The sequence below is a fragment of the Bradysia coprophila genome, assembly GCF_014529535.1.
Source record: "Bradysia coprophila strain Holo2 chromosome X unlocalized genomic scaffold, BU_Bcop_v1 contig_399, whole genome shotgun sequence".
Lineage (NCBI taxonomy): Eukaryota > Metazoa > Arthropoda > Insecta > Diptera > Sciaridae > Bradysia > Bradysia coprophila.
The window spans coordinates 31,533-49,080 of NW_023503331.1; the positions used below are offsets into that span (position 1 = coordinate 31,533).

The following is a 17,548-nucleotide window of genomic DNA, read 5'->3' on the forward strand; positions in this document are numbered from 1 at the left end:
ATTCAACTTGACAAAATCAAAACCAAAATCTGCTGCCTTTTTCATGTAGTTCGTTAATGTTATAGTTTTCGGCAACAACGATTTTCTGTTATAGTAACTTTTAATTGTCTTCGGCAATTGCCTAACATCGATGGTATTTTACGACAATTTTTATGGTAAAGTGGTACACCCGTGCACAGCACACATCATATTCGGTTACATAAAACATTTTCTATCTTGATAGGTTTGCATCATTGAAGAAATATCCCAATAAAAATTGATTTAACGTCATGCTCACTGGTAACTTAATTGAGTTAGATTTTCATTTGATTTGTTAATAACTTTATGAAAATAAATGTTGGTGGCTGTGTGTATACCTTACTTCATCCCCGAATATTGATCAATCTATAATATATTCAAGAGCATAATGTTGTTCAAACATCGTTCACACATTATGTGTGTGTATGCACTTCGTCTGGAACACACTTCAACGGTTATTAGATCATAATTTGAACGACTACACGTATACATGTCGTCTATCAGCTAAATAGGTTTATGAAAATCAAATGGGACACTTTCCAATATATATCTCCTCATCATAATAACGTCTATATCTATCGTATTACATTGTGTTTAAATATGGTGGATCTAGAATGTAATGTACAAGGATTGACCTATAGCAATGTTGTATTATATTATTATGTTCTTGGCAATTTTAAACCACACCCTACCCAGAACGAATATATTTGATGCCCAGAAATCTGTTATTGATATTCTGCACATAAAATTTAGTTGCTACAGCAATGGAAACCTTTTCTTTCTAAAAGACTGATAAGTGCTTCGTTGCGTGGGTTAAATAAGCCTTGTTTTAATTAGCAAGTGTTCGGCAGCAAAGATCACTTCAGATTCACATAATATATTATAAAGCTCGGAAAGTGGTTGACCTGAAGTCAAGTTACCTGAATTCATCGGAAAGCTGACCCTGATAGTACTACACAGGGTCTATTATTGAGAATTTTATTTACTGAAAGTACAGAAAATTATCGAAACTTACCAAAATTTACCGAAATTTTGCATTAAATTTTCGGTAGATTTCGTCCGTTTTTACTAATTTTATTAACTTATGGTAATACAGTAAGAGCTGGCTCATTACAACAAAACACTATGTCGCATGGTTGTGTGCTTTTGGAGAGCTTTCGAAATCTCTAAGCTTCTTTTGGATTTTGGATCAGTGGAATATAAAAGAGCTTAAAGCTCTTGAAAGCTCCTCAAAAAGCAAGACACAAATGATGCATTGCAAAAGAAGCTTAAAGCTGTCAAAAGCTTCTTAAAAATGAAAACACAAATGCTTTACATTGTTTCGGCTAAACACGGCAGGGCAGGTTTCAGGTCTAAGTGAAACGTTGTATACATTTTTTTTGTAGGCTAAACCTGAACTGAACTGGTTTTTATTTATAACATAAGTGTAGCACATTTCAACTGAATTTCCATGCAATGCAGTAGATGAAATCCCTGTGCATAAATTAACTTTCGTTTCCCTTTTCGATGGCATAAATCGCTGCCTTCAGTGCACAGATCGTGTGAAAGAAGTCTACAAAATATCATCTACTTGCATCGCAAATCAATTTTTCACCAACGATTAGCAAATGGAGTCGATTAACGCAGGGAACTGCACGTGCGCAAATATATAAAGAATTAAAGAATACAAAATCCAATATGTAAACTTTCTCGCACGGATGAAATCAAATCTGTTTGTAAACAAAAATCGAATGAATGGAAGGATTTTTGCATGAGTATTTTGAGTATTTGAAAAACTGTGCGTGAAAAGAGCAAAAAAAATTTTGTGTTGGATTTACTAAATCGAATCCATCGAATATCACCATGAAAAAAGTACACGTATTTTTTTATAAGCTTGTAAACGCTCAATAGAATCGTTTTATACAAAAGCAAAATACACATCAGCCTTGATAAAACATTTTCTACCACCCACATACTCAAGGCAAACCACATCACCAGTATCCTCCGCATAAAAAAGAGTTCAAAACCATTATTGATATCGATCGCGCAATTTGTTTTGTTTTGAGAAAAAATTCTTTGCGACTCCTTCTTTTGCACCATTCATGTAAAAACATACAGTCACACACAGTACGGAACTTTTCTATCATTCCCTCAAAAAAAAAAAACTTCCAACCGAAGAACCGCAATCCTCCATTCTGTGCACATATATTTCATAATGATATTGTTATTATATATGCTTGGAGTTTTATTTATATATATTATGTATTTTGGGTTGATTCTGATATGCTTTGGCATGATAGAAGGCAAGGACACACAAAGAACATTTCGGTTGTAATTTTTACTTCTTGTTACTACATATATTCATGTTTACGTAAGTTCTTTTATGTATAATTCCGTTGAGACGTTTAAATGCTCTGTGGATTCGATAATACATTTATTACTTCTTGAAAACTACGTAGCAGCCTCATTTTTAAATTAAGAAAAAATAAAAATATTTTTCAGGCTAAAACAAATTTATTACCTAGCAGAGTAATTGCATCACGTTGTTCATAGGGACCTCTGCTGAGAGCTTTTCACTTGTTTGGAAGCCATTTTGTGGGTCTGTGGGTATCGAGGAATCTCGAGTGTGTGAAATGTGTTTGCTTTGAATAAAAAATAGAAAGGTTTGTGGTGATGTAGCCTACGAGAAAACTCAAACTCAAAATTTGTGTCAATTTTCGTAAACTATTGAGTTTTCTCAAACTTAGGTTACATTATCCCAAACCGTTCTATTTTATATTAAAATCTAACACCAAACGATGTTTTTGTTTTTTTACAAAAACATGGAAAAATTATCATCAAAAATACAACATTTCTGTGCCTTTTTTGTAGGCTACACATTTGACAAGTAATGATTGCTCTTAATAGTAGGGCTCACTAGCTGCATTTTGGTATTAAAGCGTGAATTTTTTACCATTGATAAATATGCATTTGGAGATTCCAAAACGATTAGGAGACTTTGAAAAAGTGACCTCTAGCGCCATCTACATCCGGTTGAAGTTTTAGATGCAGAGGTAAGTTTGATGAATTTCTGTGTAGCGGCAATCGAAGCTACACAGGTGATATTGGGCTCAAACGAAAGCTAAAGGTTCAAAGTTTTTTTTTGGCGCAAAAAATATCCCAAATTTTCCTTTTTTCCAGCAGTTTTTCCGAATTTTCTTAAAAATGATATTTTAAAACTAAGGTGAAAGTTAAGTAATTTTTAAACGTGGTTCAAAAAAGTTTTTTTTTTCTGTGCTATTATCGTTGCACGTTCAGTTTCCAAACTTTTAACGATAAAATACAATTTATGATACATACTCACATTCACAGTAATAATGATAATGTAACTACTTCACAAAACGCTAGAGCTAGACTCCTATAAAACTTCCATTTATTTATTTGCGTTTACATTATTTAGATTTCTTTCGCAATTTTCAGAAAGCTCATCGGTGAAAATTTATAAATTACACGTGTCAAATAGGGGTAAATGGTAATGTTGTTCCATTTGCATTACAGTACGTGATGCGGGAAACATATTTAAATTTCCTCTAACATGCAGCGAAATCAGCTTTAACCGACTCCAGATGCACGTAATCATTGTAAAAAATGCCTCAAATAACTTAAACCACTTATTTTTGAAGAATGGATAACAATACCATTCATCCGGGCACTTGAAGATGGATGATAAATTGAAAATATCGTCGTAGAGTGACCTTTCTGCAAACGAAACGTTTGGTATCGTTGTAAATGTAAGACTACAGGCTGATCAGGCATTAATGTTTTGATACAAGAAGGGTCTAGCTGTGTATTGCAGATGGGTTGAAGTTTCTTCGAGGATGGTGAAAATAAACTTCTTCAAATAGTGTACAATTCAGACAAATTTTGTAAAATCCATTCTCGGCGTTTAATAGAGCATGGAATCCTCTTTATCAACCCCTATAAAAAAGTGTTTCAAACTTTTTTCGTCTTAGACATATCACCATTCAAAAATAACGAAATTTCGAGCTGGCTGTTGCTCCGTGGCCAGGTTGTTGAGAGAAGCAATTTTGACACGAATTGACTTACAATTAGTCCCTCTATCCGTTGCTATAACAATCTGTATTTAAATTGACTCGTGGGTCCCGCACGGCCACGTGTGCCGGTTCTCCGAAACGGCTGGACAGACCCGCAAACTGAATACAGTTGCGTGTAGTACTCGAGTCCCTCAACCAGAACATGAAAAAATCAGAGGTGGTGTCGCGACTCTATTTAAGTTTTGTTCAACCGCACCGTGAATCAAACCCAGCATTCTTTCGTTCACCCACATTAGGATGTTTCTCAAATGCAGTTGGTTCTCTTATTCACGAAAATCCAACAAAGACTTTCTATTCTTCAGAGCGTATGATGTCGGTATATGCTTGACGGAAGTTTATGACATAGTCTAGACCTCTTGTTTAGGTCATTTATTGTGACCCTCGTCAACGAAAAGCTGGTAAAAAATAAAGGTTTGCCACCGACAAAGATCAAAAAATGATTTTAACAAGGAGCTGGACTATGCAACAAACTTCCAGCAAGCATATTCACCCTAAAAATAGCAAACATATTTTGTTTGATTTATTCGATGGATTTACGAGGGTACTGCTTTTGCGATTCACCCAAACACACACATGCAGCTTGATTTCCACCAAAACCTGTTTCCTGCAGCTCCCTCGCGTAACCCGATTTTTTTTCATTTTTCTTTTCGAAATAATGAATGTGTCGCTATTTTGATGGTCGACACATTTTTATAGTTACATTGTTGTGTATTGCGGTTATAGAACTCTTTGCGGTGGTAAAATATATAGAGGCAGGCATGTATAAATAAATGTGTAGCGTAGGTATTGTATTATATAGAAACGATGGACGATTGTGCGTTTTCGTTTGCTTTTCATTTGCCATGCAATGATCAGGAAAACGGAAAGTGGTTTTGTATAATTTTCTGTATATTTGTTGAGAAATTGTTTGAGGAAGAGCGTGTCCGAACGGAATTTTGCACATGTAGTTTTATGTGGGAGTTTTCGTTTCATATTTTATACACGTGAATGTGAATTAAGAGCTCTTAATATTACATAATTTATTTCTTTTTCCTTTGCATTTCTTTTTTTTTACTTTTGTTAATAGACATGATAATGAAGTGGATACAGTTTTAATAGCGGTATACACTAATGGCCAAAACGGGTATAATTGAACCTGATTCGGAATGATTAGTAAATGTGCGCGGGCACGTTGCGGATATTAAAATTGTATAATGGTGGTTGTCGTTCGCATTGGTGGTCAGGGCTGTAGCTACGCTGGAGGCGTGCGATGGCAGGCCTTAACTAGAATTTAAAGAATTTCCGAAGTTTGCGTACCTCTTCAAAATGTAATTTCATTTATTTCTCTTTACCAATTTTGCCAGAGGTTCATTTACATATTATCCACAATCCACAACTTTACCAATGAGGGCCTAAATGTATCCAAGAACAATTAATGAAAAAAGCGAACGAAGCTACGCATTAAAGTAAATGCTCTTTTTCGAAGACTCCTCTAGTACAGTGTCTGAAATTTCTCTCATATTCTTCTTCTGAACCAGTGTCTATCCACTGCTGGATGTAGGTCTTCATAACTTCCTTCCATTTGTAAGGATCTATGGCCAGACCAACCTTCAGCAAGCACAATGGGCCAAAACGGTGGCTCCCGTGCTTGTAAAGTGCTCTGGCTACGTATCTGTGCGTGCTCGTGTATTTTCGATTAATATCTTGATAAACGGCGGCTGCAGTCATGTAATTTTGGACACGTGTTTACAAAAGAAAAACAAATAATTAGGTAAGTTGTTACACATTGAAACTGTGTTTTTGTTTCTGTCGTTCGTATTCGTAGCCAACGCGTGTATGAAGAGATACTTTTGCACGGATATAATCAATAGGTTATATTGATCGATATAGCGAGAACATGAAATTCAACAGAAATTACTATGAAATGAAGTTTTACGTTATTAAATATTCATTCCTATAGCTTTTGATGAGGTCATTGCAGTGTGAGTGTACTACAGTGCATACAGCACGAGATTCGGATTGGAAAATTTCCAGTAGACAACACGTATATCATTTCGTTAATAATGAAACATACAAAAATTAAAGGGTTCAGTTCAATAAATGTACACTAGGTGTGGTCGATTTTGTGGGATCGGAAATGGACCCCTCTAGAAAAAATTCTAGTGGCCCATAGGTACCAAAAAGCCACATACAAACTTTTTTCTTCATCATCTCCGGGTTGCGAAAAATCAAAATTTGAAAATTTTCGAGTAGCCGATTTTTTCCCATTCTAAAAACCACCACGACCAGGTTGTACTTTTTTTTCAACCTTAAAACATCATTTTATCTTTCTATGAGGTCCACTCTAACATATAAAAAAGAAAAAAAATGAAAAAGTTTGCTGGCCGAGTTTTTGTGAGTCATCAAGTTTATCAAGCCTATGGGCCACTAGAATTTTTTCTGCAGGGGTCCATTTCCGATCCCAAAAAATCGACCACCCCTAATGTACACGTATGTGACTGTAACGATTGAATGTCCATTAGGAGTGGTCCATGGATCCCGAAAAAACACTTTTCGGACGGAAAATTGCAGGTAGCAAAATAGTTTAGTTTAGTTTAATTGAATGAGAGATTCCCAGCATGAGTTGGTGAATTCTAGAATCGAATGCCTATCTTCTAACGTGTAAACATCTCTTCCTAACAACTTGATAGTTCACTATCAAATTTGATAGTTGACTAACAAATTTGATAGTTGACTAACAAATTTGATAGTTGACTAACAAATTTGATAGTTGACTAACAAATTTGATAGTTGACTAACAAATTTGATAGTTGACTACCAACTTGATAGTTGACTATCAAATTTGATAGTTGACTAACAAATTTGATAGTTGACTACCAACTTGATAGTTGACTATCAAATTTGATAGTTGACTAACAAATTTGATAGTTGACTAACAACTTGATAGTTGACTAACAACTTGATAGTTGACTACCAACTTGATAGTTGACTAACAACTTGATAGTTGACTACCAACTTGATAGTTGACTAACAACTTCATAGTTGACTATCAAATTTGATAGTTGACCAACAACTTGATAAATGAGTATCAAATTTGATAGTGAACTATCAAGTTGTTAGTTGACTAACAATTTGATAGTTGACTATCAAATTTGATAGTTGACTAACAACTTGATAGTTGACTATAAAAATTTTTTTTTGTGTCTAATGCTGTTTATTTTCGAAAGATATTAAAAATATATAAATTGATGATTGATGAATTATTGACGGTCTCTGACGTGCCAGTACATTTCTGAAAATAATTCTTCGTCGTCGATAAAATTTGATAGTTGTTTGTCATTTATCAAGTAAGTAGTTTTTTACTCCCTTTACAACGACATCTTACGGATGTTACGCCAGCGAAATGCCTGTTATCAAATTAGCACACTTTGATTAAAAAAATTTTGCAGGCAAATAAGATGAACTATCTCAATTAATTTCTGAAGATTTTTTTTATATTCATGGAATTAAATGAATCAAAGAGAATATTGTAAAAATTTTACGAGTGTGAAGTTTGCGTAATTCGCACGAGTCGTGACATTTTATTCACGATCGAAGGTATTGTGAATGGGAAATCGAGGGAATATTTTTTCTCGGTCTACCAATTTTCTTTTTTTACAAATATTTTTAATCCCTTTACCATTATAGAGTGGTACCAATTTACAGAAAATATTGGTAAAATGAGTTATTCTTAACGATGAACCAAAAACTAATTAAGTTCATTTATTACCATGTCACCATGTGAAGGTATACTAAGTACCGGTGAACTTCTCTTTTTTTCGAAAAAGTGTAAGAGAAGAACATCTATCGCACTTTTTTATTTTGTGAAAAAGTCCTCGTTCCACATTCACAAAACAAGCTTCGCATCTGCTCTGATGTAACAAAAAGGCAATCAAACAGAATAATAGACAGCTCATACGAGTGGGAAGTTTACGGCCAGAGCGAAGCGAGGGTCGTAATCTACACGAGTCATATTTTATTTATGATTTGAGGTTGATTGAAAATCTTGAAAATTGAAAATTTTAAAGAAAATTGAGAGGTCAAAAATAATTCCACCTTACCCTCGATTCCACATTACCCTCGATGGTTTCCAAGAAAAAAAATTTAACAAATTTTACTGTCATTTGCGTGGAGTAAATATATTATGTATTAAATGTGACAAGTTTTCATGAATACGTCAAAAATACATTTAGAAAAGTGTCAGTCAAGGGACCTGACCCGCCCAAAAGGTGGGACCTAGTTTTCTGTCACCCTTTCATAGATTGAAGTTGTTCTACACCATAATAAAAGTGGTTTTTTGGACCACTAGAATAGACCGCCCTAATGTCCGTGATTAATATACGAAGTGTATAATTTTTGATTTTAATTTAAAGAAAAAATCAAATAATTACTGCTTCCATTTTTGTATACAGGTCAAATGTTGCAAGGGGCTTTGTGTATTTATTAAAAGAAAATCGATAGCCTTGGATTCTTTTCGAATCGAATGAATATTCAAACCAAAGTAAATTTCAGTTACATTTTTGTAAAGTGAAAAATATTGTAGGTAGTCGTTAAAATCATGTACATAATCTACTATTATCAGTCATTTAAAAAATAATCTCACCGATGATGTTATAATACCAAAACCAAACCGAATCTAGTTCTCAGCATATACATACGCAATGTATTATATCGTAATTCATCAACTAAAACCCATACTCTTCTTTCATGATAAACTTCACCAGTGAATATTCAGAGAAAAAAATCCAATTGATATGATTAAGCCCTCCAACCATGGTTATAGGCTATTTTCCCATAAGACGGGAAATATAACAATATATTTAATACAACAAACTCATTTGATTTTATGGCCGCACGTAGTATATGACGAGAATTGTTCATACATGCTCCTCTCCGTTCACTGTATGTGCTGCGGCAGATAAGCGAAATAGCAAGAAAACGGATAACAGAATCCGCAATTCGTTAAACAGTCACACAAGATTTTCAAACAGCTTGCCCGTTCCAGAGCTCCCCGAAAAGAAAACTGAATCTTACACGATATATGACTTTTGAGGGTGAGAATATATGTATACGTGTATGTTATGGATGTGGTTCATAGGGGGGTATAAAACATTTTCGTCTGTGACTATTAAGTATAATACACAACACAGGCATACGCAAAGGACGTTGAATACTTTTGTATATTTTGATTATTATTCACCAAAATCTTTGTTGTAGATTACCCAAAGAGCTTTGTATGCAAAAAAAACTGATCTTGTACCGCGCAAGGAATGACTCAGCAAAAAAGTATACCGCTTTGGTTGGAGTTTTTAGCACGATTATTTTATGCAATTTCTCTTGCGGTAATGAACATGTGTGTGTTCATGTGTGCAGGATCCCTTTTCGGTTGCCAACGAGTTTAATGGCTATTTTGTTAATGTAGGATCATCTTCGGCTACGGCCAGACGCGCTTCGAAACCTTCTAGCAGGTCGCGGACTCTTAAATTTCTTAAAGACTTTCATTTCAAATCGGTGAATCCAACATTAGTGTCAATTCATATTGACAAATTTAGAACGGATGCAGCTGCAGGGTTTGACGGTATAAGTGTCCGTTTCTTAAAGCATTACAAGCATCATCTGTTGAACTGTGTGACGTTCCTGATCAATGAATGCATCACTGAGTCGAGATATGATGATGTGCTGAAGTATGCGAAAGTCATTGTTTTGTCGAAGGGGGGTGACACAACTGAAATGAGCAATTACCGACCAATTTCAATGCTTTCGGCGATGTCAAAGCTAGTTGAGAGAATTCTTTACGAGCAATTGTATGCCAAATTAGACTCAGAAGGTTTCTTCAATATGAAACAGTTTGGGTTCTTGAGGAAATCGAATACTCTGGCTTGCTGCTTAGATTTGTGCACGAATTTAAGACGTGACTTGAACTAAGGGTTACAAGTATTTTCATTGATTTCAGAAAAGCCTGTATTCTGTTGCAAAAACTACGGGGCATGGGTCTAATTGGTAAGGCATATGATCTCGTTAGGAGTTACTTGACAATTCGTTGGTGTAGCTGGCGCTGAGAGCAATAATCTATAATCTATAATACATCAAACGTTAGGAAGAATCAAATCATATTTCCAAATTATTTTGTAAGTTATGACCCAAGGACTCGTGTCATTTTTGTCCTGTAGGTTTTTTTACAGATTTGCATATTCATCAACTTTTGATAAAAGTTGTGACCTCATTAAGCGGAGATCTTTTCTATTTTACATTCATTTACGTAAATTATTTGCATGCCCTGTTTTTCTGCTCCATCACTGAAAAAAGATAATGAACAATTTGGCTGCATTCTTCAAAATCCTCTAATGTCTCACATTGACTGACTACCCTTAATTGACCATATTTCTCTATAACCTACTTTCACGTAACGTTCATCAATAATTCATAATCTGAGTAAAGCTAAAATTTATTCATTTTAATTACATAAGCAGTTTGTGTGTCCCATACAATTTTTCATTCATTCTATTTTGTGTAAAATAAATTTTCAGATTTAAAGATCTTAATCTGCTATTCTTAATATTGTGCAGCTTATACGTAATTTTATACGCACAGTCGATCGCTAATACAAAATAAAAATTATGGGGAGAAAAATAATAATAAAAAAATTTTGGCCACTTACCAATTTGGCATTCCGCCAATAAATACATCCGAGTTTGTAGAAAATTTGCCAAAATGGAATTCTTTCCCTCGAGATGTTCGGGTTTGCAATACCCCATCCACTGTTAGGGTTGTATGCTCATCGTTACGCTGAATCTGCAAAACGAATAAATATTTTTTACCAAATTAATATTTAAATGATTATTCGCTCAACGATTATCGTTACAAAATTAAATATCCAATTTAGTATGCTCGTCTTCTTTTGACAAAATATTATTTCTTTAATGATTTGATTCACATAATCGAAAAGTCACTGAGAATTGTTTCACCACATTTAACTAAACTGGGTGCATTTTTTAGTGAATTTATTTACCAAACAGATCTAACTGACTTAGTTGACCTACTAATTACCATGTGGGATACAAATATCACAAAAAAATATGTGTTGTTTGTATCAAAAAACCGTCAGCCTATCCCAATATAATATTGCTCTGTGATACAATGTTTCAACAAAAACGAGCCATCAGAACAGTCGGAGCGTTTGCTGCGACTGAGCCCCGTACAAACCCGTATATCTATTGCGTACGTGACCCTAGTGCGTCTGTCACCCTACTTTGACCGTAAGCCTATTGTGCCGGTTAATGTAGTTAAAGTAAAATTATTATTTAATGTGTACATCTTAGAAATTGCGCATAGCGCAATTACGAAGCCCCGTACGACGTTCCTTTCAAACGAAACAAAAATTTCAAATCGCCCTAAAATTTTATTTTTTGAAGGGCCTAGTATCGGCCTCAGTCCGAGGACCCAAATTTAAAATTTTTTCAACTACATTCTATTCGGCCTTTGATTACCTTCCAAATGAAACAAAAATTACGAAAAACGGATGAAATTTGCTCGAGTTATATGTAAAATACACATAGGGCCCTAGTAGTGGCCTTAGTCCAATTACCCAAATTTAATTTTTGTTCAACAACATTCTATTCGGCATTCGATTACCTTCCAAATCAAACAAAAATTACGAAAAACGAATGAAATTTACTCGAGTTCTATGTAAAATACACATAGGGCCCTAGTAGCATTTCACTTCTAAGGCCCTAACTCACGGTCCACTCACCCGATTTTAAAAAACTTATCACCAAAAGACCTTAAATCACTTAGGTGGCCCTAACTCACGAAGGGCCGACCCGAATATGCCCATCTTCGAACTTAGCCTCACTATTTCGACTATCGGGAAAAAATTTTGAAATCGGATTTGATTTACTTAAGATATCGACGTGACAGACAGACAGACGGACAGACAAAATTTTTATTGCAGATTCGTCATCTATGAACATAGGCAAACACTTTGCCCTTACCGTCTGCTTCGAATTCCATCAATTACACACGGCATCGTAATCCTATAAGCCCCTTTGTACTTCGTACGGGGCTAAAAAGTCTCGAAGACTTGTTACCGTTCGGCCAGAAGGTAGAAAATAGGTAATTCTAACAACAAAGTGACAGTTCAGATGAGCATTTTTTGGGAAATGAGTCATTACTTCATTGACATGAACTCATTTCCACACTTACGGAAATTGTGCCTTGTGTGGATGCATCGCTCAGCTGCAAATGTTTCACTTGTCAAAATGAAAAGTACGAAACAATGAAGTAATCTACTATTTCATCCCACCGGAGAACAAGGAGAAATAGTATTTTATACGAAGGGAAAACGACTCGGGTAATTGACTACACACCCTTGAAGGAGTTGCCGGAGCATCCGGTAAATAATAATCGCTGGTTTTTCGTTCATCATACTTATCCGTACTTCAATTTCTCTCATTTTCAGTCAATTCCTTTTAATTCCATCAATTTCTAGTATTTTATTCAATTACTATTATTTACCGGATGCAACTGCGAAACTGCAGTAAATTCGACGATTTTTATTTTCTTTACATTTGAAATAAATCTTCGAAAATTATCGAAATAAAGAAAGTTTTTAAAAACAGAAAATTGTTTCTTAAGAGTAGACAATGAATTGGATAATAACATAAAATTTCGTGGAATTATTAGAACTGTAGGAAATAATGGGAATTGAAGAGCAAATCCGTCAAAACGGAAATAATCTGGAATAATTGAAGGAATTGAATGGAATTAGTAATTGATTTGCCACTATTTCAGTCAGTGAGTTCCCTCTCGATCTTACATGACGAGGGATAAAAGGTGTAAAGTTTCCGTAAACACACGAAAAAGAGACTATTCATTTTTATCCCGAGTTACGTTAAAATCGCACGAAAATTAAAATGTTTTATTCAAAAAATTTGGGTAAAGTTAACTTTACTTCAAGTTTTTGAATAAAATACTTGACAATGGGGTAAATGATGGACTCGTCTAAGTCTTGATCGGCAAATTTCACACAAAAACTACCATTTCCATCATTTGCCCCATTTATAAGTATTGTACTATTACCGTGTTTCAGCATACAATTAATAAATTATATCTATTCTAAGGTTTATCGTAGCAGTTGAAATTATGAGCTTGCTGGCAACAACACTACTCCGAAAATAATTTACAGAATTAAATTTTAGCATTTACATGTAGCCTAGAAATTCATTTAACATCTTGAATCGAATTAATTACACACTACACTACCGTACATGTGAATTTAGACATCGTCACTAAAATCGAAGAAAATTATTCCTTAATTATTACACTTTAATCTAACCTTGCATCAACTCTACTCAGACTTTCCTTTCCAGAAAAAAAAAATTGAAAAAATTACGAAATTTCCTAGCTAAATAATTTAATGCATAAGAATATTACAGAGCACATAAATACAAACACGCATACACATACACACCATCCATTAAAAAGTGATCACTTGCCGAAAGGGAAATAATTACTTTGAATGAATGGAATACTTTTCAGGGCTAAGTCGTGTAAACTGTATGAATAAATTTGCTTGAATAATATCGTTAAAAACTTTTCAATGGAATGGAAAGACGGAACATTTGCTTTTTTAGTTGAAAACGCAAATTTCGGTAAACCGCTTAAATAAAATGGAAAATATTTTTTTTTTTTTTGTTCTTGTATTCGTGGTGAATTTTCCCGTCTGTAAGAAACAGATTCATTACTGATAAATAAAAGTATACGAATGCTGTGTCTCCCTGCAAACTGCGGAGAAGTTACGATATTATGATTGTTTTTCACATTACGTAATTATACATCCGAAAACAAATCACTGATTTGATTCGCAGATAAATTGGGAGATCTGCGGAATAATGTTTTACGATACAATAATGATGCTACTGGAGAGACACGTTCTAAAACGAGCCATCAGAACAGTCGGAGCGTTTGCTGCGACTGAGCCCCGTACAAACCCGTATATCTATTGCGTACGTGACCCTAGTGCGTCTGTCACCCTACTTTGACCTTAAGCCTATGCGCCGGTTAAAGTAGTTAAAGTAAAATTATTATGTAATGTGTACATCTTAGAAATTGCGCATAGCGCAATTACGAAGCCCCGTACGACGTTCCTTTCAAATAAAACAAAAATTTCAAATAGCCCTAAAATTTTAATTTATTGAGTATAAATACACATAGGGCCTAGTATCGGCCTCAGTCCTAGGATCCAAATATATTTTTTTTTCAACTACATTCTATTCGGCCTTTGATTACCTTCCAAATGAAACAAAAATTACGAAAAACGAATGGAATTTGCTCGAGTTATATGTAAAATACACATAGAACCCTAGTAGCGGCCTTAGTCCGAGGACCCAAATTTAATTTTTTTTCAACAACATTCTATTCGGCCTTTGATTACCTTCCAAATGAAACAAAAATTACGAAAAAATTACGAGTGACGGGATGGCTCAGTGGTTACGTACTAGCCTTCCACCAAAATGATCCGGGTTCGATTCCCGTGACAGACAGATTCCGCATGGAATTTTTCTAGCGATTATATCGCATTGGTAATGTCCTTAGTTCACTCAAGCTTCATAATTTGGGTAGTTGCGGTGTGTTTGGTGGCTGCAACGATGTACACACTGAATGAATCGTATGACGTAACCCAAATACGATGAATTTGTGTACATATGTCTAGCCTACATTAAGGCGAGATATTAATTTCGCACCTAACTTTCCTCAGAGAGTAATTACATACTTCGAGGCGTGGTTCGGAAGTCACGTAAAGCCGGTGGTCCAGACTGAACTTGTTATTGGCTGTAAAAGGCTGTTAGAACGGTCTCAAAACCAACAAATAAAAAAAATAAAATAAAACGGATGAAATTTGCTCGAGTTATATGTAAAATACACATAGGGCCCTAGTAACGGCCTTAGTCCAAGGACCCAAATTTAATTTTTTTTCAACAACATTCTATTCGGCCTTTGATTACCTTCCAAATGAAACAAAAATTACGAAAAACGGATGAAATTTGCTCGAGTTATATGTAAAATACACATAGGGCCCTAGTAACGGCCTTAGTCCAAGGACCCAAATTTAATTTTTTTTCAACAACATTCTATTCGGCCTTTGATTACCTTCCAAATGAAACAAAAATTACGAAAAACGGATGAAATTTGCTCGAGTTATATGTAAAATACACATAGGGCCCTAGTAACGGCCTTAGTCCAAGGACCCAAATTTAATTTTTTTTTCACCAACATTCTATTCGGTGTTCGATTATCTTTCAAATGAAACAAAAATTACGAAAAACGGATGAAATTTACTCGAGTTGTATGTAAAATACGCATAGGGCCCTAGTAGCGGCCTTAGTCCGAGGACCCAAATTTAATTTTTTTTTTCAACAACATTCTATTCGGTGTTCGATTATCTTTCAAATGAAACAAAAATTACGAAAAACGGATGAAATTTACTCGAGTTGTATGTAAAATACGCATAGGGCCCTAGTAGCGGCCTTAGTCCGAGGACCCAAATTTAATTTTTTTTTCAACAACATTCTATTCGGTGTTCGATTATCTTTCAAATGAATCAAAAATTACGAAAAACGGATGAAATTTACTCGAGTTGTATGTAAAATACGCATAGGGCCCTAGTAGCGGCCTTAGTCCGAGGACCCAAATTTAATTTTTTTTATACAACATTCTATTCGGCCTTTGATTACCTTCCAAATGACACAAAAATTACGAAAAACGAATGAAATTTGCTCGAGTTCTATGTAAAATACACATAGGGCCCTAGTAGCTTTTCACTTCTAAGGCCCTAATTCACGGTCCACTCACCCGATTTTAAAAAACTTTTTTTTCCTGGATTGGTATTGACAATACCTATCATTTGCCGTGTCATTTACATTTCCATCGTTTATTTTGCCATAAATATCACCAAAAGACCTTAAATCACTTAGGTGGCCCTAACTCACGAAGGGCCGACCCGAATATGCCCATCTTCGAACTTAGCCTCACTATTTTGACTATCTTTCAGGGAAAAAAAATTTTTTTGAAATCGGATTTGATTTACTCAAGATATCGACGTGACGGACAGACGGACAGACGGACAGACGGACAGACGGACAGACGGACAGACGGCCCAAATTTTTATTGCGGATTCGTCATCTATGAACATAGGCAAACACTTTGCCCTTACCGTCTGCTTCGAATTCCATCAATTACACACGGCATCGTAATCCTATAAGCCCCTTCGTACTTCGTACGGGGCTAAAAATGTCAGCCCTCACGAATACCTAAAGAAAGAATTTTCTTTATTGCCTATCCACCCGGAATATTGTTGTTACACGTACATTTCCCAGCCGCGGAAAGCTGTCGTTACATGTGGAAACATTTTCATTACATCACAAGTGAAGGAATAGTTATATGAAAATTCATTACATATCAGGAGAATTTCATTACTTATCAGCAAAAATGTATCACGTGAAATATTCTTTAGCACTGAAATCGAAACAATACTCGCGATGTTATTTTAGTTTTAATATCACAGACTTTGTCACTTGAATTAAGCTGTTGTGTTTTTAGATGAAATGACGAAAATTAATGGAAAAATTTGAGAATTTCTGGAAATTTAATTTCCTTAAAATAGGCCCTGTGTTTTTTTTTTTTAAATTAAAGTAAGCCGCTCTACTAGCGTAGAGCACGCACGGGGGCCTCCGTTTGGGTCCATTGTACTGGCTTTGGTACAAAGCGTATACCGTTTGTACCGTTTGATAAAAATATCATACTGCATTTCAAATGGAAATTTTCCTTACAAAACAAATTCACTGTTCAATATGAATTTTAACTTAGTTTTGCTCAAAAGAGGTCCGAGTACCGCTACAGCTGTAAATAAAAATTAGATAGTTTACACATTCAATAATATCATGAGCCATCAGGCAAGAGATCCGTGGATCATTAGAATCAGGTTCATTAAGAGTCCCGACATAGAGCCATACGGCGAAGAGTTCTTTCGAACGATTGTACAACAGTTGTACCAGAAATTTCATTGTAAATCCAAACAAAATCATCGCTGTTCATAAGCACATGTCCGTTAACAAAAGAGAACAATAGAATTGTACAAGCCGTACATATTGATCAAAGAAAAAGTGGTTCACGAGCAAACGATTTTGATTTTGTCAATAAATTTTAAATTATTTCACTATTTGACCACACATAATTAGCCAAAAAACATCGAAATCATCAAAAAGCAGCACAAAATTAGACAAAATCACAAATCTATTTACACAAAGAAGCACAAAAGAAACACTTTCAGAGAGCGACGTATAAACACGTCCGTTCACTATGCCGTACACTTGAGGCCCTGTGTTAGTGGGATATGAAGCATTTTTGGACTTTTTTTGTGGCTATTCAATATTTATTTTCAA

The 17,548-nt window shown here is 34.9% G+C and overlaps 1 protein-coding gene across 1 annotated transcript in view; it reads right to left on the minus strand.

Annotated features, from left to right (window-relative positions):
- The window catches only part of LOC119069868 (neurexin-3a-like), a 57,053-nt gene that overhangs the window by 27,308 nt on the left and 12,197 nt on the right, over window positions 1-17,548 (minus strand). Inside the window, exon 2 of the mRNA XM_037174038.1 lies at window positions 10,768-10,901. Coding sequence (XP_037029933.1) covers window positions 10,768-10,901 — 134 coding nt within the window. The remainder of the gene's footprint in view (window positions 1-10,767; window positions 10,902-17,548) is intronic.